At 43.9% G+C, this 27249-nt stretch overlaps 1 protein-coding gene across 2 annotated transcripts in view; it reads left to right on the top strand.

Annotated features, from left to right (window-relative positions):
• asap2a (ArfGAP with SH3 domain, ankyrin repeat and PH domain 2a) overlaps window positions 1–27249 on the top strand; it is a 73136-nt gene that overhangs the window by 41995 nt on the left and 3892 nt on the right. The window contains exons 5-28 of one of the 2 annotated variants that reach the window (XM_084043874.1): window positions 4987–5036; window positions 8375–8504; window positions 9198–9283; window positions 9963–10038; window positions 10442–10528; window positions 13088–13191; window positions 14076–14145; window positions 14795–14882; window positions 15276–15324; window positions 15831–15997; window positions 17426–17559; window positions 18981–19075; window positions 19735–19924; window positions 20398–20483; window positions 20895–21010; window positions 21619–21686; window positions 21835–21936; window positions 22460–22504; window positions 22613–22865; window positions 24350–24502; window positions 24837–24939; window positions 25362–25420; window positions 25614–25693; window positions 26482–26601. In XM_084043874.1, the coding sequence (XP_083900000.1) occupies window positions 4987–5036; window positions 8375–8504; window positions 9198–9283; window positions 9963–10038; window positions 10442–10528; window positions 13088–13191; window positions 14076–14145; window positions 14795–14882; window positions 15276–15324; window positions 15831–15997; window positions 17426–17559; window positions 18981–19075; window positions 19735–19924; window positions 20398–20483; window positions 20895–21010; window positions 21619–21686; window positions 21835–21936; window positions 22460–22504; window positions 22613–22865; window positions 24350–24502; window positions 24837–24939; window positions 25362–25420; window positions 25614–25693; window positions 26482–26601 (2511 nt within the window). The remainder of the gene's footprint in view (window positions 1–4986; window positions 5037–8374; window positions 8505–9197; window positions 9284–9962; window positions 10039–10441; window positions 10529–13087; window positions 13192–14075; window positions 14146–14794; window positions 14883–15275; window positions 15325–15830; window positions 15998–17425; window positions 17560–18980; window positions 19076–19734; window positions 19925–20397; window positions 20484–20894; window positions 21011–21618; window positions 21687–21834; window positions 21937–22459; window positions 22505–22612; window positions 22866–24349; window positions 24503–24836; window positions 24940–25361; window positions 25421–25613; window positions 25694–26481; window positions 26602–27249) is intronic. The other variant, XM_084043875.1, reaches the window with a different exon arrangement.

Genomic DNA, 27249 nt, shown 5'->3' with positions numbered 1-27249 from the left:
GGGGACCCCAACCAACTAAGTATAGGGTTGCAATAAGAGACGAGGAAGCGCTGCGTGGGTCCGTAATTATCAGAAACTGAAACAGGTGCCCTTTGGAGAGGGTTCAATTGTAGGTCAAAACATTTAAGTTCCTTCCCTTTGTAGTAGGCTGACATCCAAGTGAGAGAATCAGGTGAACTTCACCCTGATGAAGGCCCCAGAGCCGAAACGCATTGGTCATCTGCGCTTTGAACTTTGCCAAGCAAGCCATGACAAAATAAAGGCTTTTCAAACTCAACTGAACGTACTGTAGTGCCTTGGATTCTTCTTAAGTTCACCTGATTCTCTCACTTGGATGTCAGCCTACAGTACTACAAAGGGAAGGAACTTAAACCCTATACTTAGTTTTAGGTCAAAACATTTAAGTGTAATCCACTGTGGCTCATATCACCTAAACCACTATGTTCCACACGTGTATGCGTGCTGCTGTGTGTATGTGTGTTCATATGTGACACAATCTCTGCTTGTGTAATACCTGGAACACACCGTTATGCGTTTGCTTTGCAGAACATCTTTCTTTTTCTTTGACCACAAATGAACGCAGGTCTTAAAGTTGTTGTTGTTCACCGAGTCTTGAACCCTTAACTTACTCCTCCATGCTGACCATGCATTGCTCTGCGTTTTAGCCAAGATCCAAACACTGGCGTTCTCCTATTGTGTTCCAAAGAGGAAAAAGTGTCTGAGTCATCTTTCTTTCTCTGAGGGAGTTCTATTTAAGCACAATAAATCCTATTAGAGAGAAAGTTGTTCGTTGTAATGACAACACTGTAAGAAATACACGAGTAGGCTACACACAGGCATTCATGATAAGACAACATGTCGAGAGATTTATTGTAGTGGCAGTAGCAGGTTGTATTAGTAGTAGTAGTAGCAGTTGGTAGTAATAATATTAAAAGCAGACAGTGGTTAGTAGGATCATTTCCAGTGATAACACAGTTTTATCTCTGTCAGGAGGGGGATAAAAGGGGGGAAAGATAGATCCGAGACAGACTCGTATCATTCATTCTAATGACTCATCATAATTGTTTCAAATGGCAACTGGCACGTTGCATCACTACCAGCGGCTGGAGCCGATAGGGTAGAGAGGCCGTCTGGGAATCGTAAGGTAGCCAGTTCGACCCCCGGCTCGGCCCCCGGCTCTCCCATTATACGTGTACAAAGTGTCTCTGTCCCTGAGCAAGACGCGTAACCCCAAACGGCTCCCCCCGTGGGCTCATCAGAGCCATCTGGGCAGCCATCAGTTGGGTGAAGTTGTAGAACAGGGGTCTTCAACGTTTTCAGGCCAGGGACCCCCTAGCTGAGAGATATAACTTTTTTTCCCTTTTTTTCAATTAGGTCTGCTCTTTTTCTTGCTCTACACCTATACCCCTTTGCCAAAAGTAGCAGATCTACAAGCTCACAACGCCTTTTTTTTGGGCTAAAGTTCTCCTCAGAAAAGGGATGCTAGGGTTCAAGTGGTTAATGAAAAAAAAAATCCTATCACACAAAGATTTGGGGGACCCCCTGTAGTAACTCTGAGGACCCCCTAGGGGTCCCGGACCCCCTGTTGAAGACCCCTGCTGTAGAAGAAATGTCCTGTCCCCCCGGGGACCAGAAAATACTGCCTCTCCCTTCCCCTACCACCTTCATTAGGATATGATAAGACTTAATAGGATTAGTAGCAGGAGGAAGTGGAGGAGTTCCAGTAGTAAGTTGGAGGTGCAGGGGGAGTGATGCTGTTTGGTAACATTCCGACCGTAACATTGGCCTTCTCTGCTAACCGACTCTGGCATCCAACCCAGCTCTGTTTCAACTAAGGAATGTTTGAACCAAAAGCAGAACAAAGATCCATGTATCCAAACTGTTTATTTTCAATCAATAAAAAAAAAAAGAAAACATAATCCAGATCAAACTGTGCTTTGATGGATCAAGGTAATCTCAGCTGGCTTGTTAAGTTGCGTACCGGTTTGGATGTGAACAGAAAAGTTGAATCATTGTGGTTGTGTGATTTCTGAGGTAATCAGTGGTGGAAAAAGTACTCAAATGTTTTACTTAGGTCAAAGTATCAATACTGCAATGTAGAAATACTCTGTTACAAGTAGAAGTAAGGTATTCAAAAATTACTTGAGTAAAAGTACAAAAGTATTGGTATCAAAATGTTCTTAAAGTACCAAAAGTAGACAGTAGACTAGTATTATGCAGAATGTCCCATTTCACAAGTTCAAAATGCATAAAAATAGCAGATCTACAAGTTCACAATGCATCGTCAAGTAAAGTAAAAATTCCTCAAAAGTGTATTTAGTTGTACAGTAGAGTACAGTACTTAAGTAAATGTACTTAGTTACTTTAGACCACTGGAGGTAATATTACTGGGTGTTAAACGGTGTATGGAGGCCATTATCTAGGCTAAAGTAGTCCTCGTTCCACTGCCTCCTCGCTGCCTGGAAACACAAACAGGCAAGCGGAGCAGTAAGACCCTTCTGTTCTGTGCACTGCTCTGACTCACCTGACGTGGCCACTTTTTGGTATTTTTAGCTATTTTCTACCTATTTTCCTAACTTTGACAGTTCCTTCCCCTGACCCTCTCCATCTTTGCACCATTTTCTCTCCCTGACTATTATTTAAGCGATTTCCTCTCTCTCCCTCTTATTTATTTTTTATCGTCTCTCTCATTTATATTCATTGTATCATTCCTTCCCTTTGCTTTTCGGAATGTTTCTTTTTATAGTATTTTACTTCTCTCTCTCTCACCCCCTCTGTCTGTCTGTCTGTCTGTCTGTCTGTCTGTCTGTCTGTCTCTGTCTCTCTGTCTCTCTGTCTCTCTGTCTCTCTCTCTCTCTCTCTCTGCGTGGTATTTTCACTCTTCAGACTGAGTGAGTGCATCTTGATTTGGTTCACTGACCTAACCTTAATCTGTCCAATAAGAACGGAAGTCTTATTAAAATGGCCAGCAATATTTCATGGGGAAGTCATGCTGAGTGTTTGGACATTTACAAAGGCAGGTCCTTAGGAGGGCTAACTCTATATTGGACTGCCATCATGCCACGGGAATTTGAGTTATTGCCCTCAGGTCGTTGTTGCAGGGCTGTGGTTTGGACAACTAAAAGACTCCATATCTCCTTCATCCCAAGTGCTATTGATATGTTTAATGGAAGATAGCACTTAGCTTTCCTTGCACTGGCTTGTACATTACAAACATGCACATTTGCACAGCTGTATTACTTGGTTCATTTCCCCACAAATAGTCCATTTGCACTTGGTATGACCTCCATTTCCCTGTACTGGCTCTGTCTTTCATTCACATCAACCCTTAACCTTGAACCTTCTTGAATCAGACCGCCGTCCCAAGGTTCTGACCGGCACAGCCTTGCCATTCCCCTCCAATATGGCTTAAGTAGAGGTCAACAGACCGGGTCACAATCCCTTCTGGTGCTGTGACAATGACACTGTAGCTACAGACTGTCTGGCTCGCTGAACAAAAGTACTGCTATGGACTGTTCTTAATCATGAACAGAACTGCAGGGCGAAGCAGTTCAGGCGGGTGGAATGCTTCTTCATTTCCAATGATAACACAGAGTGTTATCTCTGTGCTCTTTTGTCGGCGGGGGGATGGATGGATGGATTCCAGGCAGACCCATATCATTCATTCTAATGACTCATCATAATAGTTTAAAATGGCGGCTGGCATATTTCAGCACTACCGAACCGAACTCCATTAGGTTATGGTAATGTGGCATTTTTAAAAAGGCTGGCTCATATGGCTCATTTCAGAGCTACGTTGCAGCAGGTGATTTTTGCACATAACATTTTACTGTTTAATTATCAAACAAACAGTCAGTTAATTGCCACAGCTATATCAGTAAATGCTACTTAATTTCTTCCCTGTTTCCAGTCTAGTGTGTTGTTGGAACCCCCCTGCCTCTGGTGATGGATAGCAATTAATTCTCAGACATTTTTTGGAAAGTGGGGGGGAATGGCACGGCCAATTGCACAGTGTAATGTCTCTTTTTGTGTTGTTCTAATCCTTGTTTAATCAGGACCGCAGCGGCAGGGATGTTGTTTAATCAAGCATTTTAATGAGGCAGCTGTTCAGTGCACTGCCGTAGTGATGAGGGAAAAATTGGTGTGTACCGTCAAATACGGGTCCATTTGGTATCATTTGAACCCTCTCCGAGTTCAAAATGGATTAAATGAACACTGAGGATTTGACTGCGTAGCTGCTCACCAGAGCATCCATTGGAAAAACATGATGATTGTTGAAATCAATGACACGCTCCCTGTTTACTTTTCCAAACGCTGCACCATGACCTCAGTCAGCTCCTCCATGAGACAGCTGTGGGGACACAGAGCCGTCCAAAACTCTGTATAAAGGCTTTCTGGTTCACTCTGAGATGGAACACATTCACCGACACACACACACGTGCACACACACATCGACCGTAGCCTGCTCGGTTTTGTTGTGAAAGGGAAGTGTTGCAAAACATATTCTCAGCCCAAATATGGCCGCTTGGCCAAGTGCCCCAGGCGTCCTTTTCCGACGCCGTGAAAGTCCGATAGCATCATGTGTCGATGCGACAGGACGTCACTACACTCGTATAGAACTCCCACAGCGTCTGAAATAGAAGTGCTGTCATGTGACGTTGGAATGCGAACAATTTAGACTCAACGTAGAAAACAAGGCAATGCCACCATAAAAAGAAAGTGGTGCAAAGTCCACTTCTGCCAACTCTGCTACCTTTTGCATACAGTTAGGATGGGAATAGTTGGACAATGAATTTTGTAAGACCAGGTAATTGTTGACTGGGGCAGTGATGTGTGTCACTGCAATTATTGAAAGAATAGGACATTTTGAGTGTGTATTTATTAGATGTTCAAGTATGTTTGCTTTGTTATGTTTCCCTGACATCTGTATTTCTACCTTTTCTAATTGTAAATGTTCATTCGGCTCTGCTTGTTGTCTTCTAACAGGACCTGAAAAAGCCTTTTGATAAAGCATGGAAGGACTACGAGACAAAAGTGTAAGAATCTCTAAAATGATCTGTTTTCATCAGTTGTTGGGTAATGTTCGCATAGAGATAAGAAGTCATTATAAGAATATATGAATTCCTGTCCACTGGCTGGAATCGTGCAACTGCTGCAATGCAGTAAATGTTAATGAGGTTATATGCAAATACGATCTTCATTAGGGTGGTTTGCCCTTATCTCAGGCTGTCTGCAGTAGATACAGGGAGAATTAAAATCCTCTATCTTTAGTGAGACCATATTCAGTGGTGGTAGAAGTACTCAAAAGTTGTTCTTAAAGTATCAATACTGCAATGTAGAAGTACTCTGCTACAAGTAAAAGTCTGGAATTCAAAATTTACTTGAGTAAAAGTACAAAAGTATTGGTATCAAAATGTACTTGAAGCACCAAAAGTGAAAGTACTAAAATGTTTGAAAATAGCAGATCTACAAGCTCACAACGCGACGCGATGCGACGCGTTGTGTTGTGAGCTTTTAGATCGGCTATTTTCAAATAGCCTAGGTATAAAACAGAGCTAAAGTGGTTAATGTATGTTTCATAATGTAATAAGTTATATCTGCAAAGTAACTAGTAACTGCATTTTTCAAATAATTGTAGTGGAGTAGAAGTACAATATTTGCCTGTGAGATGTAGTGGAGTAGAAGTGAAAGTATAGACAATTGAAAATACTCCAGTAAAGTAAAAGTACCTCAAAATCGTGCTTAAGTGCAGTACTTGAGTAAATGTACTTAGTTACTTTACACCACTGACCATATTTGTGAGTTGGTATGTGGGAAGGAAACATGCGATATGTGTCTGTGCTTCACTAACCCCCCCCCCCCCCCCCCCCCTCTACTCTCCCCTGTAAAACGTGTACGTATCCAGCCACCTCTACACCTTCACTCCCATTAACCTGCCCTGGTGTTTGTGCATGCAAATGATACATGAAAGTTTATAGCGCTCTTATATATTTTACAAGCTGCAAAGGACATTCTTTACTGAAAGGGTAATGCATTTTCTTCTCCAAACCAATCCGACGAGACAGTACTGACTTTGTACTGACACGGAGAGTTAAGCCGGATGCTATGTGACTGTTCCTGACCCAATCCCCCCGCCCCCCACCTCCCCTTCTCTCCTCCGCTATGATTTGACTCCATTGATGGCCTCCGTCTTCTATCAATGGAGCCCAGTTGTCTGCCTGGTTGAAAAACACTCCTATATACCCCCATCATACTCTTCTCCTCGTCCACTCCAGGATCCTCTGATCGTAGCTGATCGGTCCTGTGGTCATGTATCTCCCTGCTGTCTGTCGACACAATAACAGGCCTCTTTCATGTTCGCAGGCAGAGAGAGAGAGATGAGAATATTTGGCTCTTAACGCAGCTCTTCACCCCATCTGCCCGAAACCGGTTTGCGAGCTCTCTGTGTGGCTCTCCTTTCCAGCTTCTGAGTTCTATTTTCCATCGCTGTGTCTGCCATGGGCCGAGGTCAAATCACTGTCAATGCCATCTTTTCAGGAAGCGTGTTGAATGCATTGTTCTGTTAACTGAGATGAGGGACATTTAGTGCCAAGTATTTTTGTCTCATTTATTTATTTTCAAATTGACTTCCTGAACTGACGTGCTTGAAGGCTATGAACCACAAAGTCTGTTGAAAAACTCTTGAAAAGTCTAGCTGACAAAGATCTCTCTCTTAGTTGATATCTGATCATGCTTAAAACCGGAAAGCATCCGAGTCATTGTAAATTTGAGCTAAAAAGCATTATTTGATACTTAAAAATGGCTATTCAGAATGAGCAGATCTACAAGCTCGTAGAGCGTCACTTCGTGCAGTGCTACGAGCTTGTATAGATCTGCTAATTTAGAACAATCATGAGAATTTCTGCAAATCTTTGAATATATATATATTCTTTTAAAGCAATTTCTTTTTACTCAAATCTTTGCTTCTGGAGTCCCTGGACCAAAATATTTTTAGACGGGGGTCCGCGGTTAAATCCATATAATGTTTGGGGTCCCTGACATGAAAAGGTTTTGAGCACCACTGATACAGCAACATAAGCTTTGCAGAAAACCGTTAGGATTTAGAAGACATTTGTAGAATCGGCCTCAGGTCTTAATGGGTTACTGCTTCCAGGGCTGAGGATGCTGACTTAACTGTAGCTTAATATAATGTGACTTTTGAACAGAAGACGGTCATTGAAAAATGTAAAAAATATGTTGACGTAAGAGAGAATGGAGACTTCCAAGTGATTTTTCTTTTTATTCTGTCAAAGTGGTGTGACATCATGGGTGACAATACAAACAATAGGCTTTCGGAATAACGTGTTCTCTTATGTACCGGTGGAGGTAATAAACCCACATAGTTACATTTGCTATATAATGAAAGAGTATGCAACAGAGGTACGCAACGCGCCGTTCAGCACGCAAAGCATAAATTAACCTTTATATGATTGGATCAATAGCAACAGCTTGCTCATGCATTCACACCACTTTCGTCAGGGGCTTGAACACCCGCTTCTTTGTTCAGTTTCTGCTTCCGTTTTTGAACGAGCCCGACTCATCTCGACTTCTACTGAGCCTATAGCAGCAGGTCAAGCAGACATTGGAGAACATGGCTGAACATCTTGTTGCTCTCAGACAGTATGGTTAAGCCTGATTCATACTTCGTTGCACGCCGGTGTCGTAGCAGATCTACAACCTCACAATGCGTCGCAGCATGGCGCGTTGTGAGTATAAATCGGGCACAAGGTTACAGTCACAGTGGCGAAGTGCATGAACGGGGCGCACAGAAACCTGAACCCAAGACCCAATAGCTAGCAGTCACAGATGCGCTCTAAAGCCTGATTTATACTGTGTTGCGCGCCAGTGTTGCCTACCGAAAATAGCCGATCGACAAAGCTCACAAAGTGTTGCGTTGTATTGTCTATTTCTGGCGCCGGTGCGCAACAGAGTATAAATCAAGTGTAATGATACCCCAGCATCCTTTTTGTAGGGAATATGCTGCTGGAAAAAACAGCATATTGGAGAAGAATGCCCTCTTGCATGGAATGGTACCCTTCCCCACCCTGACCCTGCCATCCCCTGGTGCGTGTTTTCCTGGTTTTCTGGGTGATAATAACTGTGTGTGTGTACTTGTATTACTATACTTGTGAGGGCCAAATGTCCCCACAAGTACAGTAGAATTTGAGAAAGAGACATTGTCAGGACCAAAATGCGTCCTAAAATGTTTATGTCCTCACAAAGTGTAGTAATACAAAACCTGTGTGAGTGAGGGGAGTGAGAGCGGTGGTTCCACCGACGGTATGGTGATTAGTGTTACACACTTTGACGGCTGTGTTTGTCACTTCCTGCGCAGCACCAAGATAGAGAAGGAGAAGAAGGAGCACGCCAGGCAACACGGAATGATCCGGACAGAGATCAGCGGGGCAGAGATCGCCGAGGAGATGGAGAAAGAGAGGAGGTTTTTCCAGCTCCAAATGTGTGAGGTTTGTAGCACACCGGCATATTAATCCATTCAATGTGGGAACGCAGCTCTGTCATTTTAGATTTCTTTGGCTATCGGTGCTGCTCTATGAGCTTGTATATCTGCTATTTTTTTTAAATCATGAACATTTGTGCAAAACTATGAATATATATTCTACAAATGTCTTCTAAATCCTAACTGTTTTTTGAAATAACCTATGTTGCTATATCAGTGGTTCTCAAACTTTGAAACTGATATGTATTTGGCCTTGGACCCCCATTTCAAAATATTTTGTTCCAGGGACCCCCCCAGAAGCAAAGATTTGAGTTCAAAGGAAAAGTTTTTTTTAAATCACGATTTTTCAAAAATAGCAGATCTACAAGTTCATTCATTGGCGATAAAGATGTCAAAGTCATGACTGATGCCTGAAGCCTTGCATTTTTTCGTTTTGTAAGAAGTACGAGTCACAACACAAATTACGTCAAGGACACCAAATTGATATGTATTTGGCCGCGGATCCCCATTTGAAAATACTTAGTGCCAGGGACCGTCATAACTGAAGATGTGTTAACATTTGTCACCAAGTACCTGAAAGAGTTTACTTTGTAGTGTGATGGTGTAGTGTGTGCTTACAGGGCTGTATTCATTTCAGATGGTGCATAAATAATGACCTTTTGAAGTGCAATTTGACCTCTGACTGAACTTCCGTTCACAGTATCTCCTCAAAGTAAACGAGATCAAGATCAAGAAGGGAGTGGACCTGCTGCAGAACCTGATCAAGTACTTCCATGCACAGTGCAAGTAAGAGACACACGCACGCACACGCACGCACGCACACACACACACACACACACACACACACACACACACACACACACACACACACACACACACACACACACACACACTGCTCAGGACTTACTAATGCAGTCATTCTCCCAGTTAGATATGCATTAATCAACGGACCCCCATTTGAAATCCTCAGTGTTAATTTAACTCTTGAGAGTTGCAGACCTTAACAGGTCAATTTTGTTCCTAACTGTGGTAAATGGTAAATGGTGCATTTTTTATATAGCGCTTTTATCCAAAGCGCTTTACATTGATTGTGCCATTAACCCATTCACACACACATTCATACACCAATGGCGGAGGAAACCATGCAAGGCACCAACCTGCTCATCGGGAGCAATTAGGGGTTCAGCGTCTTGCTCAAGGACACTTCGACACTAACTCTAGGGGAGCGCCCCAGCCCGGGATCGAACTGGGAACCTTGCGGTTTTCCAGTTCACCCTACCCGGCCACTCTACCCCTGAGCCACTGCCGCCCCAACTATACTATATCTATACTATATACTATACTATATACTATATAACTATATCAGTCATTTAGCTCAGGACCCCTTAGAATCCCCTCAAGGACCCCTGGGGGTCCTCGGACTCTACGTTCAGAACCACTGCACTAATGTACTTCCTGTTTACAGTTTCTTTCAGGATGGACTGAAAGCGGTGGACAACCTGAAGCCTTACATAGAGAAATTGGCGACAGACATGCACACAGTGAGTGCACGACTTTCCTTTTCTACAGACTGCTTGTTTTTTCCTCATGCTGTCTTGAAACGAAACGCAATAATTCTCTTCAGTTCAATTCAAAAGATTTGCATGTTTGGCATCACAAGAGTTGCCAAAGCAAGACACAGAATCATTGAGTAATCCAGCATCTAGTCATCAAGTAATAGGTTGACAGATTGAGGTGTTTAAGTACAACACAATGATAGAATTGAAGACATACTATATATAATAGGGGATGCAGAAAGAGTTGTCAACTGTCTCTATCTGAACAGCAGGAGAGGATTCACACAGAAGCTTCAGCTTTCACTAAACAATGAAAGTGACTGTTTTGTGGGAACATCAGCAGTTCCGGCAAATATGTCTCCTTTATGTTTTCATTTCCTCATGACAGATAAAGCAAGTGCAGGATGAGGAGAGGAGGCAGCTCGCTCAGCTAAGAGATGTCCTGAAAACAGCACTACAGGTGGAACAGAAAGAGGTAGAACACACACACGCACACATACACATGCACAGCCACGCACAACCACACACGCACACACACTTACACTTACACGTACACGTGCACACACGCGCACACACACACACACACGCGCGCACACACACACACACGTGCACCGGCCCCCAGGCTCTCTACAACCTTTCAAGGTGTCATGTCACATCATCCATAATCCACAATCTGCTCTATTCTCATAAATCTGCTTTTGAAAACTATTGTATTGTTAATAATGCAAGCCTTCTAAACTCTTTTTTCCCCTTCACCTTAACCTTAAAGGGAAACTTAACTGATTTTGAACCAAAATCCCATTTTTCTGATGAGGAGATGAGGAGATAATAGTGTGGGAAAAAATACCCTATGTCTTCTGTGTAATTCTAAAGACGCTGCGTACGCCTGGTGATGCGAAACGACGGGTTTAGGTTCAAAATCAGCGAAGTTTCCCTTTTAAGTGCTTCTTGGTGTATAACTTAAGCTGAATGCCACCATCTCTTCTAATGTGTTTCTCTACATATCCATTGAAAAGAATTCAGCAAACCATCTCAAGTTCAACTTGTGGTGAAATAAATGAAGTTCCTCTGAACATTGATATGCACATTGCTATGAATTGCTATTTTCCATGTTCCTATTTGAGTGAATTTGGAGTTTGAATTGATCTCAGCAGTCTAATGATTGAGGTGTTTTATACGTGCTGCTGAAACTGCCGCAGTTCATGGTCTCATCTGAAAAAATGCTCTTTTCTCACCCCACCCCCCAAAACCCCCACCCCCACTGCCTCCGTCTTTTGTGAACCAAGCCTAGGAGAGTAAGTGGCTTTCTAAGAAAAACCCTTTCTGTGATTTGCTTTTTCATTGTGATGCTTTTCTTTGCTTTCTTTGTTTTTCCTTGATTTTAATGTTTATTATTCTTTATTTTTCTAGGTCATATGGTAGATAAATATTTCCATTTCTGCTTATGTTATGCCAGCAGATATAGAGATGGTGTGTGTGTGTGTGTGTGTGTGTGTGCGTGCGTGCGTTATGTTTGTCCGTTCGTTCAAGCATAACAGTCTAATGTGCCAGTGCTTTGGGGGACCATACAGTATGTTCTCTTAGTCCAAATGCATTTGCACATTGAGAAACTGGAAATTGTGAGAGTGCAGCTCATCTTGTCTCTTCCTGTTGACGTTGTGCATGTAGTGATAACTGCAGTTAGCATACTGTACTCAGTCCCTGAAGCCCCTACAACCAGTCTTCAAAGGTCATCCCCTGCTTCCTGTAATGTTTCCTAACAGGAACTTGCATCATTCATGATAAATCTCTGGTCTTCGTTTGGGCCGATCTCTGGTCCTTGCTCTGACATTAGCGATGAGTCTCGGAAAAAAAACTCCCCATTTCCCTCATAATAGTTATTTAGTGTAGAGCGAAAACGGGAGGGGGCCTAGAAAAGAGCCCTGGGGTGCTCCCGGTCAAATAAGTATAGGGTTTAAGAGGTTAAACACTCAGGTCGGTGGTCAAGTAGTTCTCTGGCTAAAGGCAAGGAGCAGAGCATAGCTTTATACAAAGATAAGAGAGGACCTTGTGTCATAATCACAAGCTGTACTAATAACAATAAATACCAGGCCTGCGTGCCATGGCATCTTGACTCTATAATATTCAGATTGACAGAACATATCATAAGGCCAAGAGTGAATAACATGATATGACAGTAGGGCATGACCTAATAGTGAATATAAGAAATGTTTCTGCAACAGATAGATTATCTTTGTGGCGTTCTCTCCTACACATGGTCCAATGTGTAATAACACAACAAGTGTAGTACGTCACTGAATCTCAAGAGGAAATCTTCATGTCATTGATACCCGTTCTGCAGGTCATACTGTAGGTGCAGTCAGGTCAAGGAGAAGGCAGGATGTCTCACCCTTGACACCCTCGACCTCAAAGTTTAGATTTGTAACACCAAAGAAAATTAGGAGAATCTGTGATTTGATTGGTTATGCAAGCCAAATTATTGATCCTTTTGATGAGATTTTTTTTCCATGGTCCATTTTTAAATTAAGTCGGATGTATATGTATACGGTACATTCTTTCAGGTGTTAAGCCAGGTTGTTCGTGGACCTTGGTATCGACCTGTAAATGGACCTTGAGTAGTCCTAGAAGAAGCCATGTGGAGATCAAATGAGTTGCTAGAAGGATAATTGATACTTGATTATTAGGCAAAACCAAATGATAGAAGTTTGTAGGGAGAAGATTCAGTCTCTACTGAAAAACAAACACATCTGGAATACATTAATATCATAGATAAAAAATACTTTCAAGATTTTGGAATGGAGGACCAGAAATGATCAATTTCCTTTTGTATTTGATTTGTCTGTATGTAGTTCTGATCTGATATTGCTGCTCTCTCTCGTGTGTGTGTGTGTGTGTGTGTGTGTGTGTGTGTGTGTGTGTGTGTGTGTGTGTGTGTGTGTGTGTGTGTGTGTGTGTGTGTGTGTGTGTGTGTGTGTGTGTGTGTGTGTGTGTGTGTGTGTGTGTGTGTGTGTGTGTGTGTGTGTGTGTTGCCCAGGATTCCCAGGTTCGACAGAGTGCCACGTACAGCCTGCACCAGCCGCAGGGCAACAAGGAGCATGGCACAGAGCGCAGCGGGCACCTCTATAAGAAAAGCGATGGGTAGGCTTACAAAATAGGCATGAATAGACAGAGCTTGTTTGATTTACACGCAATTAGTCAAATGCAATGCATTCGAAAGAGCGAGAAACCCTTATGGTTTAGATCTCTTTTTTTTTATATTGCCTTTGGTGTTGTTGTTTCCTGGAGGACCATAATGAAAGAAAAAAAATGTTAAATGTATTTTTTGTAATGCCTGCCGTGCATTGATGGCAAATAAACAGAACCGTGTCCAACAATCACACACATGTACTACACAGTAAAACTGTTGTTAACCACTTAATCCCTATCTGGTTGACTGGAGTCCCTCAGGCCTTTACTAGTGTCTGTTCTGTTTTCTGTTATTGTGTTTTAAGTGGTTAATTTAACTCTACTATACTACTACTATACTAACTGAGAGTATACTGATGGAACCAAATACGGGTACATTTGGTCGTTTTCAATTTCCTTATTAGTCCCGTGTACGTGGGGGAAATTCAGTCTTCAGTTTCACCCAGCTGATGGCTTCTCGGTTGGTTATGATGAGTGCTCGGCTGGGAGCAGTTAGGGGTTAAGTGTCTGGCTCCTGGACACTTTGACACATAACCCGGGGCCGGGAGGCGATTACCAAACAGCCTCTCAACCCATTAAGCTGTGGCCGCCTTCCTATTCCCCTTTCCATTTGTTAAATTAACACGGAAGATATAAAGCAGACAAGGACCGTTTTGCAGAGCTTTGACTCAGACTGTGTGTCATGGTGGATAATGTATGTGTTCTGTATATCAATGAGAAATCACGGGTTACGCTTTGGTCACGCTCAATATTTCATCAGCTCTGTCTGAGCTCACCGTGTCATTGTGCGCGCGTGCACTCGTGCATACTAAACTGACGCCTTTTGTGTGTCGCAGGTTAAGGAAAGTGTGGCAGAAAAGAAAATGCACGGTGAAGAACGGATACCTTACCATTTCACACGGAACGGTAAGCACAGCGTTTATCTTGTCCACAGGGCTTAACCCCCATTGTGATAAACCAATCGGCCAAATGTGGTCCAAATGTGTTAAATTAAAGCTGCAATGGGGAACTTATTTTTTTTGTATATTATATATACATGGTTTAGGGTTAGGCTGATTGACAAGTAGTACCGCCCAAAGCTTATAAGCACAATATCTCCGCTAGGCCAAGCAGGGATTCCATCTTGGAAGATTGCTAGAAATTGGGTCTCTCGTGAGACCTGGGTTCAAATCCAGGGTGGGACATGATTGCAGCTTTAACACTGAGGATTTCACTGTCAAAGGACACAGCTGTGAACCTAAAGACTCTCTTGTTCTGATAGCATTTCAGTTACACACACATTAAGGTCTGTGCCAGCTCACCTATTATTTGTAGATCCAAAGTCTCTTGGCCTCTAGCCCTGCTCCCCAACCTCCCATTATGCTTATTAGCTTTGAATACATTAACACCACGGAGCGCAGAGTCCACGCTAATGCGTTTGCATTCCGCATGCATCACTGCTGCCTCCATTCAATTAGCAGAGCTGCACTCTGCTAGATCTAGACGCACCCTGCTTTACCTGCCATCCTCCTGTAAAATGCTCTAATCTCTCTCTCTCCCTCCCTCTGTCTCTCAGGCTAACCGGCCACCAGCTAAACTCAACTTGCTAACCTGTCAGGTGAAACACAACCCAGAGGAGAAGAAGAGCTTTGACCTCATATCTCGTAGGTTTCTCTCTCCATCTCTCTCTCTCTCTCGGTCCCTCTCTCCCTGTCACGGAGCGTGCCGAAAATAGCCGACCTACAAGCTCAAAATGCTTGGTGTGTGGCATGTCATACAACGTTGTATGAATTAAGTATTAGATTCAATTGTGTAAACACTCCTGCTCTGGACAGTGGTATACATGATAAAGACATGTAAAAAGGTCTGAAAAGTATTTGTTTCAGCCGCATGCTTTTCATGTCAGCTGTCAGCTGGTTGGATGCGTCTCTGTAGGGAACAGCTTCTCACTTCGTGTCAGTCCCTTTTGATTAACACCCTGTCCACCCCAATCCTCTCTTCTTCTCCTCTACCTCATTTCTCTTCTCTTATTTTCATCCCCCGTTCCTTTCTTTTAGATGACAGGACGTATCACTTTCAGGCAGAGGACGACCCAGACTGTCAGATGTAAGTGCCTGTTCCTTCCTCCCTGTGTGTGTGTGTGTGTGTGTATGTGTGTGTGTGTGTGTGTGTGTGTGTGTGTGTGTGTGTGTGTGTGTGTGTGTGTGTGTGTGTGTGTGTGTGTGCGCGCGCGAGTCTGTCTATCGTGTGCCTAAGTGCATCCTGTTTACCACGTCGGACACTTTCCAGTGACAACCCACACACTTCCTACCTCACACCCTGATATTCTTTACTTCCCACCTCCTGCCTGTTCTGTCTTTTAACTACATCCTATTCCTCCCTTCCTCCCTCCCTTAGCATTTTCAGTCATCTCACTCCCTTCTCTCTTGTATTGCTTGCATTCCTTCTCCTTGTCTTATATTTACATTACTCTCCTCATCATATTTATTGCCTTATGTTTTTCTTATCCTCTCCTCTATTCTCCTCTCCTCTCTGACCTTCACTTGCCTTCCACCCTCTCCCTCCCTCCTCCCTCTCTCACTCTCTCTCTCTCTCCCCCCCCTCCCTCCCAGTTGGATCTCAGTGCTGCAGAACAGTAAAGAGGAAGCATTGACCCAGGCCTTTAAGGGAGACCAGCACGTCGGGGAGAACAACATCGTGCAGGAGCTGACCAAGGCCATCCTGGCCGAGGTGAAGAGGATGACGGGCAATGATGTCTGCTGTGACTGCGGCGCTCCCAGTGAGTCCACGACACACGCACGACATTGCCGGTGGTGGTTGGAGGAGGTTGTGCACAAAGCGAAATATGCTCATGATACTTTGAGTTTCAGGACATCTGGCTCAGGACACCTTTGTCACATGTGCTTTGCCCTACCTGTCTCTCTCCACATTAAGACCTGGAACGCATCTGTGTCACTTTTTGATTTGAGCTAAAAAAAGCATTCTTTTACACTTTGGCTATTCAAAAATAGCAGATATACAAGCTCATAGCGCGGCACCGAGTGCCGCGCTACGAGCTTGTAGATCTGCTATTTTTGAAAAATTATGAAAATGTGTGCAAATCTATCAATGTATATTGTTTTAAAGCGAACATTTTTAACTAAAATCTTTGCTTCTGGGGGTCCCTGGAACAAAATATTTTGAGATGGGGGTCGGCGGCCAAATAAATATAATTTTGGGGGTCCTTGACATGAAAAAGACATTTTGCAGAATCTGAACCTCAGGTCTTAATGGGTTAATGAAAGTACAAATGCCATAAATATGATCATAAAGAACATATACATGGTATGGATGTTATATAATGCTAGCATATGGGTTATAAAGTAACATAAATGCACGCTTGGTGGGGGTCCAAAGTCCAAAGTGGGGGTCCAACGTTACCAAGGTGAAAACAGTGCTCTTCCTCTTAAATGCATAAGGGGAAGGAAAGTGGTGCATCATTTTGCTCTGACCCCTCAGGGCTGGCGTCACCCTCAATAGCACTTTAACCACTCAAACCCTGTGTACTTTTTGACCGGGGTCCCCCAGGGGTCTATTCTTGGCCCACTCCTTCTTTTCCCCTCTACACTAAATCTCTTCACTGAAAATAGCTGAGCTTGTAGATCTGCCATTTTTGCAGTATGTTTCGCCAATTATGTCATGCCCCAAATAGGGACAATTTTTTAAAGTGGTTAAATCGTCCTCTGCATGTGTACACAGAGGGATGGACATTCAAGATAAATAGACCTACAGTATATTGATCCCACGGGGGAAATTCAGTCGCCAGAGGCAGCGCAAGCATGTATGTTTGCCTGTATGTGTGTAGTGTATACATACAGTATAATTGTACGCACGCACACATTACAGTACATCTAGGCCAGACTTTCTCACAGTTAGGCATTTTCACTTTCCGGCGACATTGTATGCGCGCGCTAAATGCCCTTGAGCCGGCTATTTTGGCTCCATGCGCCTTGTCTCTCCGTCGGGAGACATCATAGTTTGCTAATGCACTTCAGAAAATAGCTTGCTCGTAGCGCTGTCTGCCCAAGGACGTTGTGTCACACATCTACCTTCTGACGTCTCTCATCCCCCTCATACTGTATATCCTTTACATAACATTACCAAAGTCCATCAAATTTCAAATCCCCCCCCCCTCTCCTTCTGCCTCTGTCTCTCTCTCTCGTCTCAGATCCTACATGGTTGTCCACTAACCTGGGCATCCTGACCTGTATAGAATGTTCTGGGATCCACAGAGAGCTGGGGGTTCACTACTCTCGGATCCAGTCTCTGACACTGGATGTACTCGGCACCTCAGAGCTCTTGGTAAGAAATCACGCTGTTCTCTCCTCCCTCAGTCACTTTGTGAATCAGTCACAAAGTGACTGAGGGACTACTTAACCCATTAAGATCGGGAACACGCATCTGTGTCATTTTAGATTTCTTTGGCTATTTTTGAAAAATCGTGAAAATGATTTTTTAATATTTTTTTCCGAAAAACTGTTAGGATTTAGAAAATGTCTAGAAGCAGCCTCAGGTCTTAATGGGTTAATCGTCTCGCGTAGCGAGATGATCAGAGACCTCCGCCTACTGCTAACGTCTGGGGAAATCTAAATTCAATGAATGAGGCTTGGACGTCGGAGTAAATCAGCCCCCACTGCTTTGAAGACCAATCCTGATGTCATTTTATATGGGGAGGGCCCCTAAAGGCTTTACATTGGTTCTGTGAAGCTGTAATCTTTTACATCTCTGAATGGTTTCCACTCAGTTTTAGCCCATTCACTGAATTTAGATGTCACCAGACATATCAGTGGGCGGAGATCTCTGATCGTCTGGCTATTTCTGAAATGTTTTTTGAACATTTCTGCCTATACAGTAACTACTTGCCCGCAATAGGTATGCCAGGTTGAAGGTGGTAGACAGAAGTGTTGGTGTTCACATTATTAATGGACCGACTCACTCCACCGTATTGATTTTCCGATATAAAACTCTCCAGAGAGTTGGGGTGTATGAAGGGAGGTGAAATGAGGTAGAGGAGAAGGAAGTGGAGAGTAAAGGAGGACACGAACGCCCTTGGCCCTGTTCTCTGTCTGTCTCCCCTGGTGCATTGGAGCCGTCCCTCTTGAGACATCAGCCAATGATGCTGCAGACCTCCGGATCTCCGCTCCGCTCCAAATAGTTCACATTTTATTGGTCTTTTTCTAATCGCTGTTTGGGGTCGAGATTTACGGCCTGTGGGCTCTTTGGGATTAAATGCGTACAATGGTGATTGCTTTCCCCCCTCCTTGTTAGACGCCAGTTGTACTCGCCACAAAGAGAATTCCGTTATGCAATTCTTATAGTAATTCCCTCTCTCCCTCCCTCCACACACACACACACACACACACACACACACACACACACACATGCACATGCACACGCACACGTGCGCACACACACACAATTCAGAACCTCTCCGTTCAAGGTTAGTGGCAAGGACATTCGGGAGCGCAGAAGACAGGCCACTCATTTACACTTAAATAGGCTAGGGTACTCAGCTGTGTGTTTTGTGCCTATGCATGCAATCTTTTCATGTTCATTTGTTTTGTTTGTGCATGTGCGCATGGACGTGTGTGTGTGTGTGTGTGTGTGTGTGTGTGTGTGTGTGTGTGTGTGTGTGTGTGTGTGTGTGTGTGTGTGTGTGTGTGTGTGTGTGTGTGTGTGTGTGTGTGTGTGTGTGTGTGTGTGTGTGTGTGTGTGTTCTACAGCTGGCCAAGAATGTGGGGAATGCAGGATTTAATGAAATCATGGAGGCTTGCTTAACTGCTGAAGATGTGGTCAAACCCAACCCAGCCAGTGACATGTAAGTCATCTCTGCAATTGCATCTCCTCCACAGTTCCTCTCACTAACCCTCAGTTCTACAGTGTCTGTCCTTGTTTCTTTCATTCTTTCTTATTCTCTCTCTATCATTTACTTATTCTTTTAGGGCTCACATTACAGTTAGCCACAGGAAATAGACTAGTGATATGTCCCTTGAGTTGACCTATTGGCACATTTGAACATGCATACGCTGACATGCATTCTCTCACACACAAACACACTGGAAAGACAACAATAGATATATTTGATCTGCTGTAACCGAATAGCTGCATTCTTGTAACGTCCGCTATACCTTCTTATACATTTGTGTGACTGCCTGACTGAATGTGTTGCAAAAATGCTTGCTCAGGGTGAGGGAATGTTTGGTCTCCGTTCTCCACGTAAAGTGTCTTGAGACAACTTGCTGTGATTCAGCGCTAGAATTGAATTGAATTGAGTCAGTGTCAGTGAGTCGACTCACTTTACTCATTTACTTTAAAAAAAAACATTTTTTAGAAATTTAGTCCAAAATAGGGAAGCCAATGTTAATGTTGTTAATGGAAACCTTTTTTTTAAAAAGTATTATTAATGCTTGCCTTCATCATTCATGTCTGTCATGGGTAACGCTGCATGCTTTCTTGTCTTCCTTTCGGGGCGAGCAGGCAGGCGAGGAAAGACTTCATCACAGCCAAGTACACAGAGAAGCGTTTCTCCAGAAGGAAGTGTCCCGACATGACGTCCAGACTCCACACGCTCTGTGACGCCGTCAAGGCCCGTGATATCTTCTCCCTCATCCAGGTCTACGCTGAGGGTGTAGACCTCATGGAGCCCATACCGCTGGCCAACGGACATGTTAGTACTACACATTTTCCAGAGATATCATTTATATTTTGTCGCATGCAAATGATGGAAGATTGTATTTTTTTGTCGAGTCATAATCAAAAGTGTAGGCTATAAATATCCCTTTACCTTGACCTGTATGGGGCATTCTGGCCACTGTGTTTCCTTTTTAATGTATTATGCTTTAAAAATATATATGCAAAAAGCCAGTCAAGATCGACCCGTTTTGTAACTGAACCTCATTCAGTGCTTATCTACTGCAGGGCAACTGAATGACTGATGAGGCTGATAACTGGCATGGATTATTTTGTGCCCAGAGAATGAATAGTTTCACGGAAAAAGGGTTCTGGTAGCCTGGAAAGGGTTGTGCCAGTTGCATGGTTTTGAATAACACCTCTATTAGCTATGCTGTCTCATTTCTTTGATTTCTCTCTTCATATAATAGCAGAGATTCCCAGAAATGTCAAGTAATGTTTGTATTGCAGGAACAAGGAGAGACCGCCCTTCATCTGGCTGTCAGACTAGTGGACAGAACCTCACTTCACATTGTAGACTTCCTCACACAGAACAGGTACGCAAAGTCAAATATCCCTGGTATCTCTATGAATCTGGCTTCACACAAACTAACTATTTCACGTTTTTTTCATTACATCTTCAAAACTGATAATAAAATGAAATGCTATAATCACCTAATTTTGCCATTTTATCTATTGATATTAATTTCAGAATGTATTTAGGCAAGGCATCATTCAGGAGAGATTTGATTGCTAGAGGGTTGAGAGATGTTTAGTAAACTACATGCTTAATTTCCAAAACCTCCATGTATTGCATACGTTTGCCACGTTAACCACAAGGCTTTCCTCACGTTGTCGCTTACCCCAAAATAGATCCCTGGTAAACATAGGTGGTTGGGTTAGGGTCATGCATCGATACCATTGTAAACCTAACGTTTTGTCCTTTTCCCATGGGTGTCTGCTGACAGTGTGAATCTGGATAAGCAGACAGCCAAAGGCAGCACAGCGCTGCACTACTGCTGTCTGACCGACAACAGCGAGTGTCTCAAACTCCTTCTGCGGGGCAAGGCCACTATAGACATAGGTATGGAAACACACAACAACTGTAGACCCCAGAAGAACACCGTTCTGATGTGTATATGCTATGTGTTCTGATGTGTATACCAAAAGAACACCGTAATGCTGTTTAATATTTGAAGTTGTGACTTAAACAATACATTCTGTCTGTCTGTCTCTCCGTTCTCAAGTTGAACGTCTTTCTTTGACATCTGACACCCTTGTCTCTCTCTCCCACACACACACACACACACACACACACTCAAGTTTGCGTTACTGTACACAATTACTGTTCAAACACACACTTTCCCCTGGACTAAGACTTCTAGGCTTTATTCCCACAGGAGCAGGCTTTGCCAGCAGACCCTGACAGCTCTTTCTCACAACACACTAATCTTTCTGCTCCAGCTTGATGTCAACAAACTACTATGAGAGAGAGAGAGAGAGACAGGGAGAGATAGAGAGGCAGAGAGAGAGAGAGGCAGAGAGAAACCAGAGACATGTCCGTGTGGGAAAGCAGGATAATTACAGAATTCTCACATAAACCAAAGCAAACAATGCCTTTGTGTTTGTCCTTACATGGCATGCGGACATACTAGTAATTATACTGGTTTGTTCTATTGTTTCACGTTGTAGCTAACGAGTCTGGGGAGACGCCCTTGGACATTGCCAGGAGACTAAAACACATACAGTGTGAAGAGCTGGTGAGTTCAGTCTGGCTGTCCTTAACACAGCCATGTTTACGTTGGTGTGATGGAAAGTAACTAAGTACATTTACTCAAGTACTCTACTTGCCATCAGTCATCTGTTAATGTGTGCTGTATGTGTGTGCGTGTGTGTGTGTGTGTGCAGCTGAACCAGGCCTTGGCGGGGAAGTTTAATGTCCACGTGGAGTACGAGTGGCGTCTGCAGCATGAGGACCTGGATGAGAGCGACGAGGATCTGGACGAGAAGGTGAGGGTGGTGATGATGATGTCAATATTTACACACACAAACACGCTTCTTGTCACTTAACGTTTGTGCATGTGTTAGATCTCAGATTTCATCCTCTAACACAGTGGTTCTCAAACATGTGTGTTTGGTCGCGGACCCACATTTGAAAGGATTTTGTGCCAGGGACCCGCATAAGAGAAGATTTGTCGACATTTGTCAAGATTTGTTAACGTTCAAAAATAGCAATATCTGTAAGCTCACAACACGTCGCGTCGTGAAGCGTTGGGGGCTTGTAGATCAGCTATTTTTGAAATATCAAATAGATCTTGTGTGTTTACACTGTTATCCATTTCGCTGGGGATCCCCTGGAATTCCCTCAAGGACCCCTGGGGCTCCCCGCCCGGACCCCACTTTGAGAACCACTGCCCTAACATATCATACACTCCCTGTGAAGTGCAGTACTAACGCAGTCCTATTCATGTCCATGCCGAATGAGAACCGAATAATCATGCCATCATCATCCTGTTGCTAACTCGCATTACAGAACCACAGCCATCACTTCACGCATCACAGAATCACAGACATCGCTGTAAGTTCTTCAGGCAAAGATCCCCAATACGCCCGCATACACGCCGCACCGTTGACCACCTGTAATGAATGACCCCCCCCCTCCCCCCCCCATTGTCCCTCTGTGCAGCCCAGCCCTCATCGGAGAGATGAGCGGCCGGTCAGCTGTTACACGCCGGGCAGCAACTCCCACCACCAGCCGAGTCCAGCTTCTCTGGCGCGGGACGCCGCCAGCCTGGTGAAGGACAAGCAGCGGTCCTACATGCCCAACCTGGTAAACAATGAGACGTATGGCACCATCCTCAACGCAAACCAGCCTGCTCCTGGCCAGCCTGGCATGCCAGCCACCACCTCTGCGCCACCCTTGCCACCCAGGAATCTAGGTAAGCTCGGACAGAACACTTTGGCTAAAAATCGTGAAAATGTGTGCAAATCTTTGAATATATATTCTTTTTAAGTAAACATTTTTAACTCAGATCTTTGCTTCTGGGGGGTCCCTGGAACAAAATATTTTGAGATGGGGTCCGCGGCCAAATTCATATCATTTTAGGGGTCCTTGACATGAAATAGTTTGAAAACCACTGATATAGAAACATACGTTTTTCAGAAAACCGTTAAGGATTTAGAAGACATTTTTGCAGAATCGGAACCTCAGGCCTCAATGGGTTAAGAAAAACAGAAGCTTTGGGGTTAGAAGGAGGTTGCCGGAAGGAATAATAAATGATATTGGAAGTCAAAACTTAACCATTCAAATTGTTGAAATAATTTCATCCAGAAGTGATTTCTTTTTTTTATCATTTTACCATTTGTTTTGAATTTGTATTGATTTAAAGGATGATGTTTGATAATCCATGTCCAACCTGTCTGCCTCTCTTTGGGACTGCTATTTATAAAGTGTTCCGTTTTGGTACAGTCTCAAATTGAATGGTCTCATTTGGCTGCGGTCTGTGATGGGGAATTCTCTTCTTCCCTGCATGTCTTTTGACAGCCGTGATCTTTTTCTTAAGTAGCACACAGATGAGTGACATTGAGCTGTGACTTGGCGAGGTTGTTCTGACCTATTTCAGCACCAATGAGGTCTTTGGATAGGGAGCAGCAGAAAGTGAGCCAGGGACTACTTTTCTAGCAAGTTCTTGAACCCCTTTAAAGAGTGGAGGACGCCTGCGCCACTCTTAATAGAACCCAGGCGTCTAAACAGGGCAGTTTGAATCCACTACAACAGCTGCACCCTCCTAACCCTCGCTCCCTTTTCACTTTACTTGTGTTGCAGAGAACAGGGATGTCTTTTTAAGTTGAAACTACTGTAGGTTGTAAAAGATGCTCTTTGGAAGAATGGCTGAATTCGGTCCAATGACGTTTTTTGATGTGAGGTTCTTTTTGGATTATTTGGGAGCACAATGCCTGTATTGATGGATGTCTACCTGTTGGACACAGGTCTCCTCTCCATGGCAGCGTGTGGCGCCTGTGCCTTAGAGTTGGTATTTAATAACATTAGTGGCTGTCTGGAGCCGTGCCAAGAGTGCAGAGCGGAGACGATCTGCCCCCTGCAGCCCCCCCCAGCCCCCAGCGTGCTCCACATTCCCTCTCCCCATTAACTGTCTCTCTCAATTAAACTCAAATGGAAACGGCTCGACTTCTAAAGCGGCTGCTCGTTCTGGCGAAAGTGTCATGCATTCTGTCTTCAGTCGCCCGATCTTTTCATCATCCCCCTCATCCTTTTTGTTTTTTACTGCCGCTGCTCCCTCTCTGTTTACCTCCATTTCCCTACCCTTCCTCCCTCCTCTTTTTTTCTCTGCCTCTAACTCGTTTTTTCCCCTCCTCTCTCTCCCTCTCTTTCTCTCTCTCTTTCTCAATTTCTCTCCCTCAGTCCAGTTATCCGGTCTGGGAGGGATGGGTCAATCCTCAGCGTCTCCTAGCTGGAAGCCTGGTTCTTTAGACCTGGCTGGCCGACAGAGATCCTCTTCTGACCCCCCCAACATGCACCCCCCTGTACCCCCTCTGAGACTCACCTCAACCGGAGGTAAACACCCATTCTGCGCTCTGGAATATTGTTACATTGTCTGCTAACATACACCTACTGTAGTAGTAAAAAAGTCTTGCATAAAAAGACGTTTCACTGATATATTACTTGAAAGTTGCATACAGTGTTGAGGTTAACCACATAAGCACTATTTAATACTTTGTTATACAATGGTGCCATGTGGCAAAAATAGGTTTTGAAAATAAATAAAGATTTTAATTTTTAACATGTAATGACATGCCCAAAATACGGACACCAGGTTAAAAGTGGAGGCTATTTGGACATGTAGAACTACAGGTGACTTGGACTAAGTTGTTGGTATTGTGTCTCTTAGGTCTGGGCCCTCTTCCCGTGGCTAAGACAGTGAGTGTGATGGAAGCGATGCAGTCGAAGCCACCTGGCTCTAGAACAATGCCACCCAAGTCTCCTGCAGGGAGGTGAGACAACACGCACACGCACATGCACGCACGCGCGTGCGCGCGCACACACACACACACACACACACACACACACACACACACACACACACACACACACACACACACACACACACACACACACACACACACACACACACAGCCGAAGGGATATGAATTTTTTCCTACCTGGCTGACTACTCTTTAACCATTTAAGTCGGATATGCTTGACTCGACTTGGAGCCAAACCAGCAATACGTCTTTTCCATTGTTGCCCTTTTGTCTCTCAAACTGGTAGTTAATGTATTATAAATCTCCTACAGTGTCAGTAAAGACCTTATGGACTGAGACAAACAGTTTATATTTGGATGTACCATATACTGTAGGGTTAATAGTGAATCCTTCACCAGCCAAAATTCAACATGCACCTTTGCCTGTTTCAGCAACGACAAGAACTTCAGCAGAGGTCCTCTGAATCGCACAGGGTCCATTGAGAGACCAGGTGAGTAAATAGATAAGGGCAGAATAACAACTCTTCTCTACTTGTATCTGTTGAGCTTGTAAAAATTGTGATATCACCACAACAAGATTACAATGCAACACGTGTTTTTACTATCTGCTGAGCACTGTTTCTCCTGCGGACCCATGGAAAGTTTGTGTTTTCACTCTGATGGCATTTCCTCTTCCTTTTCCAGCAAAGGAAGTGCCGAGTAGCCCCCAGAACTCTGTAGGTCAATCTCTGCCTCCGGCCCCCATGCCTCGGAAAGCCTATCCTGTAAGTTTGTCATTGTTTCCACCTGGTCCATTAATGTATTGTGGAGTGCTTGTTCATTGAGTAACTATTGGCATTGCTCGGTAGGAGTGAATTGACCATAGATATGTAAGTCGGTGTGCACACTGCACAGTGCAGTTCTAATTTGCTCTGCATGTCGACCTATTGTCTGAATGTTTCCAGTGTCCAGTTATGCAGCATGTTTCCTTCCTGTAGTGTAGCCCTGAGGGGACATGCAGTGCAAGGAGTAAAAGTTAACAATGTAATGAAAGTAGGGAACGGTTTGAATCAGTTTTATAATTCTAGACCTCTGACTTATGCTACAGGCTAGCAATAATGTTTCCATTAATTACTTGAACCTTAGCATCCCTATTCTGAGCATATCTTAATAATAGGCAAACATTCTGCGAAAATAGTCATTGTAATAAGACCTGTTTTGAGGTTTAGATCTGCTATTTTCAACAGAGATTTAGAGTGGGGGGGGACCCTGCTCAATGAAGTATATAGGGTTCAAGTGGTTAACTTTGCTTGACTTCAACTAAGCTGACAACAGCTACATACAGTTAGCCATTGAATACGGTTATACTTGCGCATATCTCTTTGGTTTGCTCTGTCTTTGTCTCAAAGCTGATTTATGCCTTGCACAATCTTCACTCAGTCAGACTAAAACCACAGGGTCTTAAGTCTTCAGTTTTTATTTTTAGAACTTTAAACATATAACTCTCTCTTCTATGAACCTGAACCAACAAGTGTGTCTGTTTTTTGTGCATTTGTGCATGTGTGTCTCTCAGAAGCAGAGGCCAAAGCGAGTGAAAGCCATCTATAACTGCATAGCAGACAATCCAGACGAGCTGACATTCTCTGAGGGGGAGGTGATCGTGGTGGACGGGGAGGAGGACCAGGAGTGGTGGGTGAGTGTCTCCTCGCACCGCATCTAGCTCAGAAAACGTAGCGCGAGTTGTTAGCGCGCGTGCTCGCGTGTGCACGTGTTTATTTTGTATTCGCTTCCCCTCGTTGTTTATTTTGGTATCGCTTGTGCATGCATTCGCTTCCTCTCGTGCACCCGTTGGATGCGAGAACAAAACGGTACTGAATGCATTCCAGTCCAGCACAGGGCCCAAATGCGGCCCATTCACAAACGACATCCAGTGACTTCAATGCGTGAGAGTTCCCAGTAACCATGGTGGCAGAAAGCACAAGGCGATGACCTCATTCTGGCCAATAACCGCCCCCCCCCTCCCCACATACCCCCCTCTGCTGTTCCTTCCTCTGCTGAGCCCCGAGTCTGAACACAGACCAGCTGCAGCTTGTTTTCCTGCGAGCCACCTCCGCATAATATGACCGTATTTAGTCACTCTTTCATTCTCTGTGTGGACGGCCTGTTAAGGCAGTGGCTCTCTGGCTCTTTTCATGTCAAGGACCCCCAAATTGATATGTATTTGGCAACGGAACCCCATTTGAAAAGTTGTTGTGTCCCCATAAGAGAAGATTTGTCAACATTGTTCGAAAATAGCCGATCTACAAGCTCACAACATGTCGATAGACGTGTTGTGAGCTTG

Source organism: Gymnoscopelus microlampas (assembly GCF_963454915.1).
Source record: "Gymnoscopelus microlampas genome assembly, chromosome: 20".
Classification (NCBI taxonomy): Eukaryota; Metazoa; Chordata; class Actinopteri; order Myctophiformes; family Myctophidae; genus Gymnoscopelus; species Gymnoscopelus microlampas.
This window is presented reverse-complemented; position numbering and strand designations above follow the sequence as displayed.